General features: G+C 42.6%; 1 protein-coding gene across 7 annotated transcripts in view; it reads right to left on the bottom strand.

The window, feature by feature from the left end:
* Positions 1-17,115, bottom strand: part of LTBP1 (latent transforming growth factor beta binding protein 1) — a 184,242-nt gene extending 167,127 nt beyond the window's left edge. For 5 of the 7 annotated variants that reach the window (XM_005526906.3, XM_088052412.1, XM_088052411.1 and 2 more), the window contains exons 1-3: positions 16,209-17,111; positions 15,749-15,819; positions 1,832-2,120 (exon numbers count right to left, since the gene is read on the bottom strand). In XM_005526906.3, the coding sequence (XP_005526963.3) occupies positions 1,832-2,120; positions 15,749-15,819; positions 16,209-16,870 (1,022 nt within the window). In that variant the 5' untranslated portion in view covers positions 16,871-17,111. Of the gene's footprint in view, positions 1-1,831; positions 2,121-15,748; positions 15,820-16,208 lie in introns of all 7 variants that reach the window. The other 2 variants (XM_088052416.1, XM_088052414.1) reach the window with 2 other exon arrangements.
* Between the last annotated feature and the right edge of the window lie 1,231 nt (positions 17,116-18,346).

Genomic DNA, 18,346 nt, shown 5'->3' with positions numbered 1-18,346 from the left:
AGTTTATCATCATCTTTTTACAAGAGGAACCCTTTATCCCCGGACATTATTCCAGGAATAATGGGAAGTAAGCCTTCTCTAGAGGCTGCCATAACCCTTCTGAGTACAGTTTTAGAGTGCTTAAAGGATGACAATTCTTTTTTTCAGGCAAGAACAAATTATATTTTCTTTCTTTCCCCTCCCCCCCTCTTTTTTTTAAAGTGTATTTTACTACCCAATTTGGACAACCAGCCTTTATTGCAACAGAAAGAAAAATTCCTTGAGAATGCTTGGTGTGCAGAGGGAAGGAAAAAAAAAGTATACTCTACAGGAATCAATACTGATAAGACAGAAATTGTCTGGCCTTTTTGTACTGATTTGTTGTGCTGCTCTTTTTGGGGCCAAGCAGAGACACCAGGTGATGATTCCAGCTGGTCCGGGAGGAAGGAACAGGAAAAAAGCCTGATGATTGTATTGGAAACTTCACCTTCATATTAGTCAGTCACATTAGTGACAATAACCCTTGCCTTACTGATAGGAATGAAACTAGACTCAGAGTACTAGGAAATACTAGAACTGGGTAGCAATTTCTCTGTCTTTCAAGACTGTGGATGTATTTGTTCCTAAAGCCCCCAGTGCTCTACTTTCTACCTTTCTCAAAAAACATATTGGCTCAGGGCTTAGAACTCCAAGGGAATTCAAGTAAGTTTCTCTTCCTGTTATACAAGACATGAAGGAACCCAGTTTAGCTTGTGAATTCACAGTTAGTACAAAGAATTAGATGGGTTTAGGAGGAAAAAAACTCGATAAAGGGGTTATGAAACAACAAATAACATTGGGAACATCCAATGAACTCTGTTCTCAGATGTAGCTTTGGAAAGGAAGTGGCACTTTGTTGTCAAGAGCCTATGATGACTCAGGTGCAGAACTCTATAAACACACACCACCCTTCCACATTCATTTTTACAGTTTCAAGCACAGGAAAACAATTTATTTCATAGTCCTGATTATCTTGCTGTGGAGACTAGAAGCAAGACGGATGAAACCTTCCTTAAAAGCAAAAGCAACGCTTGTTACAGGACAGAAACTCTTTTTGTCGTTGACTTCACCTCAAAGTGGAAGGACAGCAGTAGCTGAAAACACCTAAAACTGCTCACATTCCACTTGACTGTGCACCTCCCTCCCCTGATATCACATGGGGTCTTGAAAAAAATTAAGGTCGGATCCATCAAAAACAACACAATTACAGAAATTTCAAACTCACATTAAGTAAATATTTAAAGCTCAGAGAAATAATATCAAAGGCTAAGTCATAAGCTACTAAAGAGCCAGAGGAAAAAATCTCCAACAAGATAGGTGTTTCCTTGCTGCTGGCAGTCAGATACAATCCTGAACCTCAAACACAAGCAAGCAGAAGCATTCATTGTAGCACAGCCACACACGCATATATTAAAAGAGAAAACATAATGCAAATAACAAGAAACCAGAACAGAAGCACTGAATCTTACTCTCCTCAGTTACACAAGGTGTCAGAATTCCCTGTCAGACTTTGTTCTAGGATAAACTCAAAAGGTCACCAGTGTAAATTAATTTCTCCAAAATCAGTACAGCAGTGTCATTCTAAGGAGAACAGTGCCTGACTGATATAATGGGATATTCTGTTCACGTAAGGAAATCTGGTTCAAAATTAATAGAAGTCTGAACATCCACTGAAATCTTACAGTTAAAACAAAAAGCTGTTTTAAAAACTGTGAGACAGTTTCCAAACAGGATTTTTTGAAAACACTTGCAAGGAACAACGTTTTATAAATCTGACATACTGGACTTCTTTGAAAGCAAAGAAAACACTTACTGTGGTTGCATCTGTTGAGTCAATCCAACAGGAGGCTTCTGCTTGATTGTGAATGCCATCTGAGCCACAGGGCCAACCTTTGGCGGGACCTGCGCCTTCTGAGAGAAGGTCTGCTGGGCAGCCTGCTGGGGTATGGGCCACGGGGGAACAACGGGGCTCCGGCCTCCAGTGGAAGGCGTGTCTTGCACGACTGTATCCTCACAGGAATTACCTTTTGTTCCTGGTTTACACACACAAAGCTGAGGTCGCAGGCACATCCCTCCATTTTGGCACGGTGGTGCACAGTTAGCTAAGAAAAGACATTTTAAAAAATACCTGTGAAACAAAGCTTGAAGGAAAATGCAAACCCCCCCACCACAATAAAAAACAGCATTAATTGTTGACATTAATTGGAGTACGAGAGAGCAACATTGCTAAGCTCCACAACAGATAATATTTAAGTTGGTGTAGCTTTTACTGATTTCTTGTACAGCACTTGAATAACTTCAAAAAGTAAAATGCTGGATCTCAAAAATAGGAAATGCGCTAGTTAAATTGAGAAACATAGCATTATTTCCAATCTTCCTCCTTTCTGCTCAGCATCCCTTCTCCTCATACTTTAAAAACCCAAACTGCATCTGATGAAACAATATTACACAAATATAGAATTTTTCTACTGATCCAGGCTGGGATTCATTTTACTACTATTTTAAAAATCAGATGCTGCATAGGTACCTAGAATGAATCCCTACAGCCACATTATAGACGACCAAAACGATGCAGAGAAGCGTGAAAGCAATTCAAGCCTTCCCCCTCTAAAACTCAAATGATGCTCCCTGCAGTACCCCACTCTAACAACACAAGAGGCCTGAACTGCTGCTACAAAGGCATTGCTACACCTAGGAAGAAACAGACAAGGGCTTGTGATAGTCCCAGACCAGCCTCTATAGATTCTTTGTACCACCAGTGAAACGGGAGCAGATTCTTTAAAATACAATTCACCTTCAGAGAGGATTAATTGCACTGCTTTGCACTGCTCTATCTCATGACTACAAAGGGAGTCTGAATATCCAGCCTATGCTCAACATCCAGCTTGCAGACCTAGTGAATACAGTATCAATTCCTCTCTGAATGAACAAGACACTTGGAGGACCCATCAAAAAATCCCATCAAAAATATGGAGGGAGGAAAACAAGCAAAAGTGATTGCTGATTATATATATACATAATACGGCAAAGGCATGTCTACCTTGAGGATTTATTTTGGATGCTAGAATTTGCATCACAAAGATGGCAAAACAAATTAATTTTCTTATCTAAAGGACACAATTTAAGATTAAAAGGTTGCAAAGAACATAATTTCATTAGTCACATTAAGATGGTAAACAATGAAGCATGTGTAAGGAAAAAACACGACTGAGCTACTTTGTTCCTACAAACTGAGCCCATTCTTAAAATGCCTTAAGATTCTTAAAATTAATCTTAAGAATCTTAATTAATATTCTTAATCTTAATTAATAATGATTAATAATGTTAAGATTCTTAAAATTCTTTAAAAAAAGCAAGACAAGTCCCATTTTTACATTGAGAAAGCATTAATGTATTTCTGGAGATTTATAGGCAATATGCCTATATTAACCCCTAAGTTTCTCAATAAATTATTTGAAAACAAATGACTTAGCACAGAAGCTAACAAGACCACACCAAAAGTCAGTATGACAAAATAGCCATTCTGCTAGGACCGATCCTTGCATATCTCCTCTCAAAAGTGAAGTAACAATGTATAAATACACAAAAGACAACCCTGAAAAAACTGGAACTCTTTTTCCTCTAGTTAAGAACCAAAGCTGTGCATCAGAAGCCTACAACAACTTGAGTTTCTACTTATTAAAGTGAAGGGCGCAGCGAATTTAGAACTGTAAAGCTAAAAACAGAACCTGTTTTGAAATTACCTCATCTCTTTTTGCCCACATAGACTTGAACATTCTTACTTCACTGACAGCAATGTAAACCCTGAAACACATTACACGTACGTAAAACCAATGCTCTGCAGGACAAACTGCATTACTCTAACTGGCCTTTAACAAAAGAAGCATCAGAAGATCCAGAAACTATGTTATAAAAGACCAGCGACAACAGGTTGAAAACCCCATCCATTAGATCTTCACAGCAATGAAGCTTTTGACTGAAATCCTTCATTAATGTTGCATAATAGAAGAACAGAATAGAGAACTGGATAAAAGATCACGTTTTTAGGAAAGAATTAAAATGAACATTTTAATTGACATAATACAGCAGTTTAGTTTCTACAATGTCGAAGACAGCTGTAGTGTGCCAAATGAATGACCTAATTATTTTGTTTGAAGACAACAATAATGGCCCATAAAACTAAAAACACCAGTATTTTCCATAAAGCTAAGCTTCCAAAAACTGAAGCATGGAAGTATTAAGTTCAAAACTGAAAAGCAGGCCAATATACTGCTGTTAAAGGCAATTGGCTTCATCCTATTCAGTTCAAGGTCATGACTGGAAATTTAAAATGGCAAAGATTCAAATAATGACACTAAGCTTAAAGATCCACCTAGTCCAGTGCTCTGCCTCCATTACTGAGGTGGATGCTTATGGACAGAGTGAAACAATAAAAGTTTATACTACTACAGCTTTTCAGAATTAGAGGCTCAGCAACTTCCTGAGCAAGAGGGCTGGTTTTGTGTTTAGTAAGTCCCAATAGACTTTTCTGTCAGAGGTTGACTGATCTGTCTCTGAGCCACTTTGCTGCAACATCCAAAACTTGCTGTGCCACGGAAGTTGGCCACATTGAAAGGCCAGGTTCTAGACAACATAACCAATCTTCCCTCACTTTCCAGAAGTATGATTTGTGGTGAGGCTGACCTTGGCCGGATGCCACATGCCCACTAAGCTGCTCTATCAGTCCCCAGCTAGAGGGGAAAGGAATTAAGATCAAAAACAACTCATAGGTTGAGCTAAGGCAGTTTACTAAAGCAAAAAGCAAAAGTTTGTGTGCACACAAGTAAAAAGAAAGCAGGCGTATTCTTTACTTCACATCAGCAAGTGATGTTCAGCCACTTCCCAGGAAGCAGGGCTTCAGCATGCACAGGGATTGCACCAGAAGGCAAGTTTCATAAATAACAAACAGCCTCTGTTTCTTCTCTTTTCTTAGCTTTTCTACCTGAAAAGCTGCTGTCATATGGTATGGAATATCCCTTTGGTCAGTTTGGGTCAGCTGTCCCAGTTGTGTCCCCTCCCCGGATCTTGCCCACCCCCAGCCTTCAGCCCCGTGATGGAGGGAAGGGAATGTTGAGAGACATTGCGGGTGCTGTGCCAGTGCTGCTCAGCAGGAGCCAAAACCCTGGAGTGTTACAACACCTTTCCAGGTACCAATGCAAAGCACAGCTCCAGCTCGGCCAGACCCAACACAGTGGGGAGGGAACAAGGATTCTTTTGGGTTGGTTTGTGTTTTAAGACCATGCAACCCATATCTACTAAAAATAAAGTCACAGTGACACACTTCCTTTGGAAGTTCTCAAGTCACAAAATGTCCAAAACTGTATCCCAAAATGTTCATCCTTTTTATACATCTTTCCCTAATCAACTACTGCTCACCACTCACTCACACTACTGTGGGGTTTGACAAATGAATATCAGGTGGCATGGCTGCATTTGTGACATTCTTTCAGAAAAGCAAGGCTAAATAACATTACTGTTAGGTTTAAACACAAACCTTCCAAAACATCTTATGTTGGTTTGGGACTGATGTATACATACACACTTTTCAGTCCATGTGTTCATGTCATTACAGTTAAAGCATATATAAATATTTGCAGAAGTAAGACCTAAAATAAAAGGTTTATAATGGTTTCAAAACACAAATATTTTAAAACTTCTACATATACAGAATGTAATTTGTTTTAATAGATTCTAAGTTAAGCAGAATTTATTATCTGGAATCAGTAAGCATAAAACATTGTCATGTATGGAAAGAGTTAGATAGAAGGATAGAAAATGCTCGTTTGTATTTTGATTCATTTGAAGGGACAAGTATAACTGAGTCTACTTCTAAAAATGTTTGTACTAAAGTAATATTAAACTAAGACTAATTTTTGGATTAAGATCACTACAATCTCTTTCCTACGCTAATCACTTATTTTAACTTCCTCAAAAGTAACTGTGGATGCTAACTCTGAAACAGGGAGCCTGTAGAAATTACAGGCCACATAGCTCTCTCAGTTCAGCCTGAGAGAGTAGCCTGGGAATTCATGGGAGGATTCAAAACAATCCTCAAAGACAGAAAACAGCCTTACAGGTGTTGTTTGACTCTTGTTTTCTTTGCAGGAGAAGGTCGGGGGGTGTGTGCCCCACTGACAGTAATGTAGTGGTTTACTAACCAATAAGAGTTTCCTTTCTGTACTTTCCACGTATCAGTCTATAAAACAGAGCTGAAGTAATAAACTACGAGAGATTCTCCTAGTCGACTCTCCATGAGAGTCTGTGTCATTCTCTCCCAGCCGTTCCTAACAGAGCGACAGTAACAACACACTCGCAAGTTTATTTCCCTGTGGAGAACAGAAATCCAGAAAAAATTACTGTGAGAAACTCACAATAAATGAATTTAAATATCCCAAAAGTTTCCTGCACCGAAGTTTCTAGCTTTTTAGCCTCAGCTCCACCTTTAAGTATTTCTTTTAACAAGCAACTGCTGTTGGTTTGTACTTAAATGTCCACAAACATTTTTCAATGTCATTCCTGAATTTCTAATACTTCAACACAATTACACTACAGCAGCGCTGTGAGTCTTAATGCTATTTCTAATGCACCCATCCACCAGATTTCTTTTTCCACATGAAATTTACGGGTTTTTTTTCCTTCTCTTGAGTACACAGAACAGTCCAGCACCAGCTTAAAAAGAATGCACCAACTTCCAACAAATTCCATCATAGTGGACATTGGCACAGTATATATCAACTTCCCCCATAGAAGTGTGTAAATCCTGGGAGGCACAATACATGCCAGGGGGCAAATGATAGAAAATACAGCAACTGGAAAGCGGATTTTATGTATAGAGATGTTTCAGATTTCAGTACAAAATGGTTGGGAAATGATGCATGCATCAAGTTTACAGAAAGGGGGAAAAACCAACACTATGACATGATAGTCTGTGCCGAGTTTTCAAGTTTCTTTACGTGCAACACAGGAATGCTGTTAAAGGCATAACAAATACTGCCTTATTTCATGAATGCAAGATTTTTATTCCTCAAGCACACAAGGAAATCAAACCAAAGCTCATCTTGGTTGAATGCACATCCTAAACAAAAAGCTGTGATACAAAGGCACCTTTAACTCCTGCTGGGTTGAAAGACAGAGTGATGATCCCCCACCGATTCCAGAAGAAAAGCAGTGAAGTGCTTTCCTTGGAAGGCAAGAAGCTGTGGGTTCTGAAAGGAAAGAGGCATTTCCAGTTTCCCTCAGAAAAATCTGAATATGGTGCTGACATCCTGAGGAAGAGCAATGTTTTTTAGACTCTCCTGTTCTCCAAACTACCCTACTGTTTAGCTCACCACTTAATTTTTCGCTTTTATTCTGAATACCCTTCTAAGTATTAGGTCATTGTCAGGACTGAGGATGCAACTGGAGTCTAGAAACCCAAAAGCTCACTGAAACTAATGCTTTTCTGGGGAGCTAGTTCTCTGAGTATCTCACACAAAAAAGATTTCAGAAATTGAAAAATTTGCCAGAAATAGATCAAATAATTCTAAACATTCATTGAGAATGGAGGAGAGAGGAATTTACAACCAAAGGTGATACAACCTTATTGTAAGATCATTTTATTTAAAAAAAAAAAAAAGAGTTGAAATTACTTTTATATAATCCTAAGAAATTACATTAACTGGGAAACCTGACCTCTACACTACTAATGGAGGTAGTATTACAACCATCTGTGTCTTTCTACAGAGGAACTTGTTTTTATCGCAACTATATGGTCTTAAGGAATTCTTTCCCTAAATATACTTCAAATGAAAGCATGTGTTGGAATTCTTTGCTGTCCACTTCAAACCAACAGATTCATTCCCACACTGGCATGTAAACATGACCTCCAGGAAGGGAAGGAAACAAAAAACAATACTTTTAGCATACATATTTATTTTAAAACTAACACACAAAAAAACAGTTTCTCTCAACCTAATGGCAACATAATATACTTTATTAACATTATGTTCTATGTATCTCCATAGTATAATCTCTAAATACCAAGACTTATCAGAATTGAATAGCAAATGTACTCAAATACTTCAAAAGCTTAACTTCAGCAAAAGGATGCATTATTCTATCAGCAACAATAATATAGCACACAGTTTGATAAATTGGCATTCTCATTCATGTTGTGTTTACTGGAATTTATATAATATAAATAGTTAAGACAGTACAATCTGAGAGACATGTTAAAGCATTTAATTATAGGAGATCATAACTATGCATATTCTGACTATACAAACATTACATATGCTACAAATCCCTTTATCAATCCAGTGCCTACAAATAAAAATAGCTCACTACAGAATGGACTAAGCCAAGGAAACCAGCAGATTCACATGCTACACACTGTTTTTGCTGCTTGAGTGGTTAACACTCCAGTATGCAGTACTTTTAATTCTCTTAACATTTCTCAGTACAGTCCTTTCTCATTTTGTTACAAAATACTTCATAATCAATAGGCAGGAAGCTGAGCAAACTCAGACAAGCTCAGTAAAAAGGCAACTGGAAATATTTAACTGGGCACAGGATTCAGACAACTGAAATGTTACAAAAAAGAGAAAGACTAGAGAAAAAACTATTAATCACAACAGAGCAAGCAAAACAGTAAGTTCAATGAAGTTTTTCGTAAATTCAACCAACTCTCAATAAGAGTTCAAATTCAGTTGAGCTTCTCTGAAATTCCAGGCCTAAACTGATAACTAGAGATAAAAACCTGAACTCAATTATAAAAAAAGCAAATCTTGTCATAGGACACAAAACAATTTCCCAAATGCAGGGACTACTACCTGCACTTCACAAAAATAAGGAATATACCCAAGCAGACCTATTTTTAGCTCTGTATTTAAATTAATATCTTGCCTTACTAAAATGTAAGTAAGAAGAAATGCTGAAGATCTGCTTTCTTTCTGTAGTCAATGTGCAGGATCTATTTTCTAGGAATAAATGGGGCTACACAAGTACTGCTGCTTTTGAAGGCCAAACAAAAAGCCAACTAAAGAAAGAAACCTTAAACCCAACCCAACATCACTCTTAACAACTAATATATCATTTACAGAACATGGACTGACTTGAGGACCTGAACCATCAATAATCTGTTAACACTCCAGAGTCTGAACAAGGACACAGTTTGGAAAGGTGTGTGCCCCTCTTCATCTACCCTCCACAAACCCTGAAGCTCCCAGGCAATCCAAGCTTGCTTTAAGGCAGGATGATCTGGCACAAGCAGCCCTTTGTGGTGAAGGCTGCACTCTTCTCAAAGCCTCACAGAGAGCAGAACCCCACCCCTCACTACAGTCCTGCTATTCCCAAGGTTGGGAGGCTCACTGATCTCACACACAAAGCCACTTTGCAGGACAGGAAGGAGAGGGGAGCATGCCCCCTTCCCTCTCACAGCTCTTCCCTTCTCGTGCTCAGTAAGAGTGGCCATAAGAAGAGAGGTGTAAGACTAGTACTGTGAGTATCAAATTATCACTTCTCTGTCAATACATCACTTTGTTCCTACACACATGCAGAACCAAGCAGTGCACAACTGATGGACAAACTATAGCTTTCCCTGGCACCTACACAGCTTTCTACTCCACTTCCAAGTTACACACTGAAAATAAACAGCCAACAAACTGAAAGGGAGGGAAAAAAATGTAAAAACAAAACACCTCAATTTTCTGTGTTCCTTCTGATTATCTATTACGAAGGGAAGTGTTCAGGACTTTTCATCTACTGTACATTTACCATAACTTTACTGCAGGTCCTGCTTCTTTTGTTAACACTAACTGCTGCAATGAGCTGAACAAGTTCACTATCAATCTGTCATCTGCTCCAGTGTGAGAGCACAACATCTTGACAAGTCTCTTTTAAGGTTCCCTTTTCCTATTTTTTGTTCTGTCTTAACTCTATACACACTTGTAGCACTTGTATGAAACAGACTATGTACCATTATAAGCTTGTTTCCAGTAAAGTCCCCAGAGTCCCACAAAGAGAAGGCTGGGTAGGTTTCGCTTCATACTAATTGTGGACTTAAGTTTCCTCACCAAAATGAGGGAATGGCACGTGGCATGGTCCTGTGTAGAGGAGGCAGCAGCTAACAGCTCCCCCATCTTCTCACAGCTCTTTTACAGCCTGGTCTCACAGGAGGGAGGTTGGCTGCCAACCATGGCCAGGAGACAGACACTGTGCTCAAAAGTCTGCATTACTGCTGATTCAGATCAGTCTCTCCTGAAGCTGTCATACCAACTACACTTACAGAGGTTTGGTTTGTGTTGTGGGACCATTTTTAGGTGTGTGCACTCTATTTAAGAGGCAAAGAAAAAAAATATGTCTAAATAATAAAAAGCTAAACTCAAAACCTGAGCACTCCAAGAACACACCTAATGTATTTCAGCTTCATGTTTGTGTTCATTCCACAAGACCGGACTACACCTTGTCCAAAATAAAACACTAAGCCCTGAAACACACATGCCCTGGGCCTCAGGTCATCAAACCAAAGGGTTTTATCTATAGATCAGCTCCATGCTGCTTGCTAATGTAGACACAGACTACAAAAATTTGGACCCTGTCTTTCTACCCCCTTCCAAGGGCAGTAAGTGAAAAATAGAGTAGAATTACCACCAAGGCCTACCAAGCTTCTCAAGATTTCAGTTTTTGAATTCTGAATTGTTTAAAAACCATATCAAAGGATAGATCAAAAAGAGCTAATGTATAGATCAGTCACATGGGATCAAAGTAGTTTGTCTCTTTAGAACTCAGACATTAAATTTTGATTTAGACATAATTTGAAGGAGATTAATACTGCTTTTACTAAGATGATGGTCTTAGGCTTTTGTATACACAATGTAAATAAACAGAACTTGGTAAAACTCAAAGCCACAAAACTGATTAAGCACAAGCCTCAGGAACCAGTTGTGACCAGAAAACCTCCAAGAAGCACAGCTGCAAGCATTTGAAGTACTTGGTTCCAATGATGAAAACAGCTCTCCTGGATATCACTTTCTAAGAGCTGAAGATAGAAAAAGTAGATTCTGAGCAACCCATACTAAAATATTTAGTGATACGGAGTTTTATGTCTAAACTGGAGGACTCGTGTATGTTTCTAAGTTTCCAGGTCTGGATCCCACCCCTATTCCTATATATTCCCCTATATATAACAAGACCAAGTATGCAACCTTTCCCTCACCTTCCCCAAGAAATTCAGAAGTACAAGGCAGAAGCAACATAGGGTACACTCCATCCAGGTGATCTGGAACCACTGGTCACTCTGTCAAGTGCCCATGTCCTAAAGGAGACACACAGCTATAGCACTGCTCACTCAGCCACAGCGACAAGTACAGCTCTGGAAATTTAGGGAGGAGGTGGCTGAAATTGAACAGCAGTACACAAGCAGAGACCAAGCAGATTCAGAAACTGAATAAAGGGGACCCTTCCTCAGGGCAAGTAATCTCACAACTTTCTAGTCTCCTGTCTCTACAGCAGCAATTATCCACTGCTGTGTATTTTCTTAATCTGAAAAATAAATTAAACCTCTGTAACGTCCTTATTTAACATTGAGTCAGGCAATCTTTTTTAAAGGAGAATTAGCAAGATAATCTTTTTAATACAAAGAAAAAGCCAGCAGACTGCTTTCTTATTTTCTGATGACCTTCCCAAAGTGCCCAAGCACGTGACAGACAGCTCATGATCAAACTCAGAATTCAGTCCAGTTCCAACACCAAAGTACTAGCCCTATGCATGGAATACATGCGTACACACACACAACACCTTCAGCTAAGAAAGACTTAAGACCCTTTTAATCTTAATTGACAACGATGACATACCTGGCTTATGGGTTCTACATAGACAGCAATTTTTCTCCCTGTAGGAAATTTACTCTGTTCTCCTGCAACATCTACTTTCCTCACTTCTTTGCCCTGTGAGCCTTTTTTACACCTTTGCAATAAGGAACTCGTGCCATTAATAACTCTTAGCTCTCTGCTTCCCATTTTTTTAACCATCCAGTTTACACTGAGAACACTCACAAACAACTACTATTAATACTCCAGACAAAACACATTATACATTTTACAAGGGGTTTACTACTATAACAAGGTGTCTCTTCTCATTTCTCTTTTTAAGATATCAGATTCTACATACAATTTTCTCTTACATTCCCAACGTGAAAAACAGCTCCTTGTACCATTAAGCAACACCATTACAAACAGAAGAGCATATTTTGTAGAAGTAGTTTACAGAAGTAGTAGTAATTTTGCAGAAATTTAGTAGTAGTAGGTAACAAAGTAGGAGACAACGGATTTCAACAGGATAAACACACAGTTGGGTGGTGGGAACTCCTGATTTCCAGCACAGGCCTTCCTGACAGTTGTTATAACTTGTCCATATTTAAGCTATGGTTTAATTTCCATAAATGAAATAATAAAATCCCTAAGCTTTACTTGCCTTAAAGACATGTTACAGAGCTAATTAATGTTTCTATAAAGCTCTGTTATACAGCAAGTACTAACAAAACATGGTGTCTCCAGTCTTAGTGGTATCTCATTACTGCACTTGCACAGATTATAACCTATGATAACTATGACTGGAAGACAATCCTTGTCCTAAACCCTTTCACGTGCTTCTAACTCTGCAAAGTGTTTACTGTTGTGGTTCAATTTTTCCCACCTTTGTCTTTACCCAAAGGTGGATGTTCTGAAAGCTTCAAAAAGGTTGGTTTTGATTGTTAGGGATCATATGCCCAGCATAAAGCAATTCTGAACACTTTTAACACTGAGTGTTATCATTTCATCTTTTTAATTAGAATGATGCAGCTCTTCATAATTTAAGTCACTGAGTTTGAAAAAAGTTCTTAAAACTTTACAATGTAAAACTGAAATATTAGGAACAGAGGGGGTAAAACCCTACATGTCTAAATTGGAAGTGGTAGGCACTCTACTCATACAGTTTACAGACAGAAGCTCACCTTCTGAGGACTGCCAGGCTTCCAAGAGAACATGAACAAATGCCAACACAAAAGGCAGCTCACCATCAGACTAAAATTCAGATAAAAGGAGGCAAAGTTCCCTTGCCTCCTCCATACAGATGGTGCCCTCTGACCCGCACAGAAACATTTCAAACGCCCCCTGTTGCTGCCACTGAGGGAACAGCGATGTGGAGAGAAGTCACCCAAGGGAATGGCAGCCACAGCCTCACGCGTGAGAAAGCAGGGCTAGCGAACACCACCAAGCAAAGCAAAGGGAAGGGATGGCAGCCTGGCTGCAAGACCAGACTTCTGCCCTTCACCCCCTCTCTTTCTGAGGGTTCCAGGCAGCCTTATTCACACAGGTGCAGCAGAGCAGAAACACATGCTGCTTGTTCCAGCCTGGGATTACACCTGAGCTAATAAACCTCGCTGATCAGAGCTGGCTCTCAGCACTCTGGTTCTGGAAGCACGACACAGATAAATGGAAGTTGGCTCTGGAAAGAACCAGTATGGGTCTGGGGTTTATTAACTCAGGCTTTGCACCATGCAAAAGAATAAAATCTGGCCCTAGAGACTAAATAGCTTATTAAAGTGATACTGAGCCTAAACTAATAAACCCTGACAGAATCCAACTGATTTTGCATCAAATCAGCTCAGGTGTGCCAGCATCTATGGCAAAGTTAATCTACTGCTGCAATAAGCCACTCAAAACCAACAGAGCCAGCTATCTCAATTGTAAAAACTCACTCAATTTTACAGGAAACAAAAGGGTTAACTGTTGTTCAGCTATAGATTTTCTTTTCTTCTGAAAGGAGCATCAGGCGCTTCCAGAAAAGGTGGTATCTGGCTTTTATGACTGTGAGACTAATCTTCCATAGCTGAATCAAGTCAATGCTGTATCTCATGGTTTGCCTAAGTTACAAAACAGACAACTTCAGTACATTCAGTGCTTCCCTTGGCCTGCCAAGAGAGGGGTGAAACTGAGAAAATCCAAGCCAAGTGCAAGATACCACTGCTAGGAGGAATTAGAGTAGCATCAGAGCAGGGAATAAAAATATTTAATGCTAAGGAGAACCTAATATCAGAGGCACAAAATGAGAAAATCCCCCCACCTTTCTTTTTTTTAATACTGTTTCTACTACTCCGTTCCTCCAGTAACTGTATGAGCTAACTAAGTAATTAATGGATTTAAATTAAATTCTACAAAGCTGTCCCATAAAAATCAAGCTGTCTTAGTCCTTAAAAATCAAGTTGTCTTAGTCCTTATTGAAGATTCTAAAAATAAAAGAGAACCAAAAATAAAAGATGAATGATAATCAGAGAAGTGAAAAAGACAAAACATAAACGGCAAAAAGCTAAGAAAATTACTTAACTTACAAACAAAAAAGTTGCCTGGAAATGAAAGTTACTAGAAGACAGAGAAAAAGCCATTAAAAAAAACCAAACAAACCCAAACAATGTTTGGGTTTTGTTCAAAATCGCAAAAATAAAGTTGGTTGACAATAGCACAGTTAAAATACTTTTTTCACTTAATGTCCTGACATTACTGAGAATTTTTTTCATTTTGATTAGTCTTTAAGCTAAGGTAGGTATTTATTAAGCTCTGCAGTTAGCCTCAAAATACCACGGTAAACTGAAGGAAAACATTCTAGGGCTTATAAGGTGTTGAATAAAATGTGTCTAACCTAACACAGCAGCACACGTTTAAAAATGTTAACTTAGAAGAATATCTTAAATACACACCTAAATTAGTAGGGAAATGGTGAAGTTTTGTCTTTAACTACTGTCATAAAGTCTTGGCTTCTTAGCAACAGGTCCATGCAGATCAAGGGTACTTGACCTTAGTCAGGATTACAAAAGTGATTGCTCCCTGTTGTGAAAAATCCCACACAGGGACAAAAGCCACTGGAAAAACAAAAATCTTGAAAGCATTGTTTACTCCAATTCTCTCAGGGACTGTAGTCTGTCCTGCTGAACTACAGCAATATTCCCAGATCTACCCAATTTCACTGATACTTACAGGAGTTTCCTGAAGACGTATGTCATTCCAGTCTGTCCTGACCTCATAACATCACTCCAGTTTAGCCATTTGAATCTTGCCTAAAGTAGCAGAAATTCTTCCACCTTCCCATTAGAAAGAACAACTGGAGCACAGCAGGCTTGACTGAATCTTTTATGCACGTATCTTATGTTCCTAGTTACCGCAGTAAAGGTACATCACCCTACAGGACTTTCCCCAAACCCATTTCTTTCACTTTGTTCAGTGCTTCAAAAATTCCATGTGGTAAGCACAGTATCATTCATGTGGGCTGCTGGTGAAGGGACAGTGTGGGTAGATGGTGATTCCTTGCTCCCCGGTAGATTCTTTACCCTGTTATGCCCTCCATTCTAAGAACTCCTACAAACCAAGAACTGATGGGGAGGGGATGTTCACGCATACAAAGCCTCCACAAAGCTCTCTCCAAAAATGTCGCTACTTGTACTAGGAATAAATGCAAGAGACACCCACTATTCATCCCTTAGCAAAAGTGAAGGTTAGGAAGGAGAGATTTAAAGATGGAAAATGTGCTACATCTGTTCTGTGGGTTCAGCAGCTCAGCCAGCACCTCTTCGCCCGCAGACGATCCCAGCGTCCACAACCTCGGCGGGTGCCAGCGTGATCCCCTCGGGTCCCACCACAGCTCCTACCACACGCCCCTCCCCGACCGCACGGCTACTCACGTTTGATGCACCGCTGGGAGCCCGTGGCCTTGCTCCAGCCGTGGCAGCACTGTCCCCCGCACACATTGACCCTGCGGGAACAGCAAACAAGGACCAGTGTCCGGCGGGCACCCCCGCTCCCCATCCCGAGCCGGGCCGCGGGGCGGGCGCTGGGCCGGGGAGACAAAAGGCGGGAAGAATTAAACCTCCCGATTAAACTCGACGCCTCCAGCCGGGCGCGGGGCCGGCCGCGGACTCCCGGGATGGGGGGGAGCTGGCCCCGCGTCCGGCCTCGTGTGCCGCGGGTGTTCGGCGGGCACCGGGGCCGGGCAAGCAACGCCGCGGTGCCCCCGCAGCCCGGGACAGCCCCCCGCCCTCTCCCCCCTCCGGGGGGGGCGACGGCGGCCGCGACGGAGCCGCTGGCGGTGGTCGGGAGCTGCGGTGGCGGGGCGGGGACGTGCGGGACGGGAGGACGCCTTACCCCGGCAGCGGCGGCAGCTGCTGCTGCTTCTGGCGGAGGGGCAGGGCGGCGCTGCTGTTGCCGTGGGGGCCCGGCGGCGCCTTGAGCCGCGGGCCGAAGCGGGCCGGCTTGGCGAAGGAGGAGGCGTGAGCGGCGGAGTTGGGGTGGACCTGGCCGGCGGGGCCCAAGCGGAGCTGGACGGCGGCGCTGCCCGGCTTGCTCATCCGCCGGGCCCGCTCCAGGGGGCCGCCGCCGTAGCGCGTGTTCAGCTGCACATTGAAGGTGCGCTGCTGCTGCTCCCCCCCGAGGAGGGTCGGGCGCTGCTGCCGGCTGCCAGAGGAGGCCCCCCGGCCGGGCTGCAGGACGTACGTGATCCTCCTTAGCCTCCCCTTTTCGGAGGCTGCGAGCCCTGGCGACAAAAGTGCACAGGCAGCGAGGAGGAGAAAGCCCCATCTGATCCGACCCATTTCCACAGCGGGAGCCCCTGCAGCCGGCGAAGTTGGCGGAGCCGTGGTGCAAGGGTTTCCTCTCCGCCAAAGGACGCGTGTGTGTGCGACCTGCGCCCGGGGCGCGGATCCCTCCTCTGCTCGGTGCCCCCCAACCTGCTCCGGGCGGGGCGGGGGGAGAAGGAAAAAAGCCTCAGGATCCTCCCGCCCGCCCCCCAAACTGTTAGGAAAGTTCATCAAACACTTCGCCCCGTGGAGCAGGAAAACATCGTTGGAAGAAAGGAAGCGGCGGGTGCGAGCCGAGCTGCGAGCCGGAGCGGGAAGGGAGGAGGAGCAGTAAGGGGAAGGGTGTTTGCTGGAGGGGGGTGGTCGCAATGGAGAGCAGATGTCTCTGTTGCCGGAGCTGCCAGGGGTCTGCGTGCGTGCGTGCGTGTGTAAGAAGCGGCCCGTGAGCCGGGGCGGGCTGTGCCGAAGCCCCTCTTTAAGAGTTTCTCGGCGGGCCAGCGGCTGCGGGGGGCGGGGGCGGGCGGAGGGTGCCCCGGTGCCGGCCCCGCGCAGCCAATCTGGGGCCGCCGTGACGTCACGGGCGCTCCCGGGGCGCGGGAGGGGGCCCGGCCGGGCCAGGTGACCGCGGGCGGGGCGGGGGAGGCCGCGGGGTCCCGGCCGAGGGGTCCCGGCCGCGGAGCGAGCCTCGGAAATACCTGCTCGAACCTGGGGCGCCGACCTGCCGTGTGCCAGGGTCCCACACGGCTGCCCGAGCTGCTGGGGCAGCGTACCTCTGCTTCGGCAACAGCTGAGCCTCTCTGGTCTGTTTTAATGAACAGAGGTGAGGCTTTAAAGCCTCGAAAGCGTAGTATTCGTGCTTCAGTGTGTAAGGTGGGAACTCGATGAAAGCACTTGCAACACGGTAAAGGTAAGTACATTCCTCCGTCTCAGCCTGCTGAGAGCCAAAGGTTGTTCTTAGCGGGATTAGGAGGGACCATATTCTTCATTGTTTCTCTTTAAGGCAGTATGTATTAGTGAAGAATGAAATACAAACCGCAACTGTACACTCGTAATTAACGTGTAAGCAAAACTGCCCACGTTTTTCTCCTGTGTGTCTTAACCAATCTCACCCTTTAGCACTGTAAACAAAACAAAGTTCACAAAATAACCCGAAGGTTACATCTTTTAAAATACTCAGAAGCTGATGTGTCCGAATTCTTTCCAAGAAACTTTGTGGAGAATCAGTTTGCAAATCGAATAACTTGGAATTCAGGTCCTCCTCCCAGGGTTCTCCTCTGCTCCTTTCCAAAGCTTTAAGGACACTGACCCCGGCTCCAAACTGACGAGATCTTGCTCTTAAATGCTCTTGGCACGGCTACACAGCCGGCGAGGGGAGCAGGAGGGTTTTACACTGATTCGATCCTAGGCAAGAGCCAGTGTTAGGAGCACAACAGTCCCTTCCTCCTTAGTTCTCATCTATTTAAAACTGCTCAAAAATAAATAGACGTTTTAAATAGATCAGAGTTTGAAGCTTGCTACAGTCACAGTGCAAGGGATCCACATCAATGTTAAAGGCTTATGTTCCTGTGCCTCCAGTGGTCTGAATTGAAACCCAGTGTTTGAAAAGAACATGCCACAGGTACTTGGGTATTCTATATCCAAGGTGGGTTAAATCAGAATGAAACTCTGTGATGCTTCAGAGAAAAACTGAGATAAAGCCTAAAAGTT

Source organism: Pseudopodoces humilis, chromosome 3, assembly GCF_049639895.1.
Source record: "Pseudopodoces humilis isolate 2021_Gansu_Grassland_sample_001 chromosome 3, ASM4963989v1, whole genome shotgun sequence".
Classification (NCBI taxonomy): domain Eukaryota; kingdom Metazoa; phylum Chordata; class Aves; order Passeriformes; family Paridae; genus Pseudopodoces; species Pseudopodoces humilis.
This window is presented reverse-complemented; position numbering and strand designations above follow the sequence as displayed.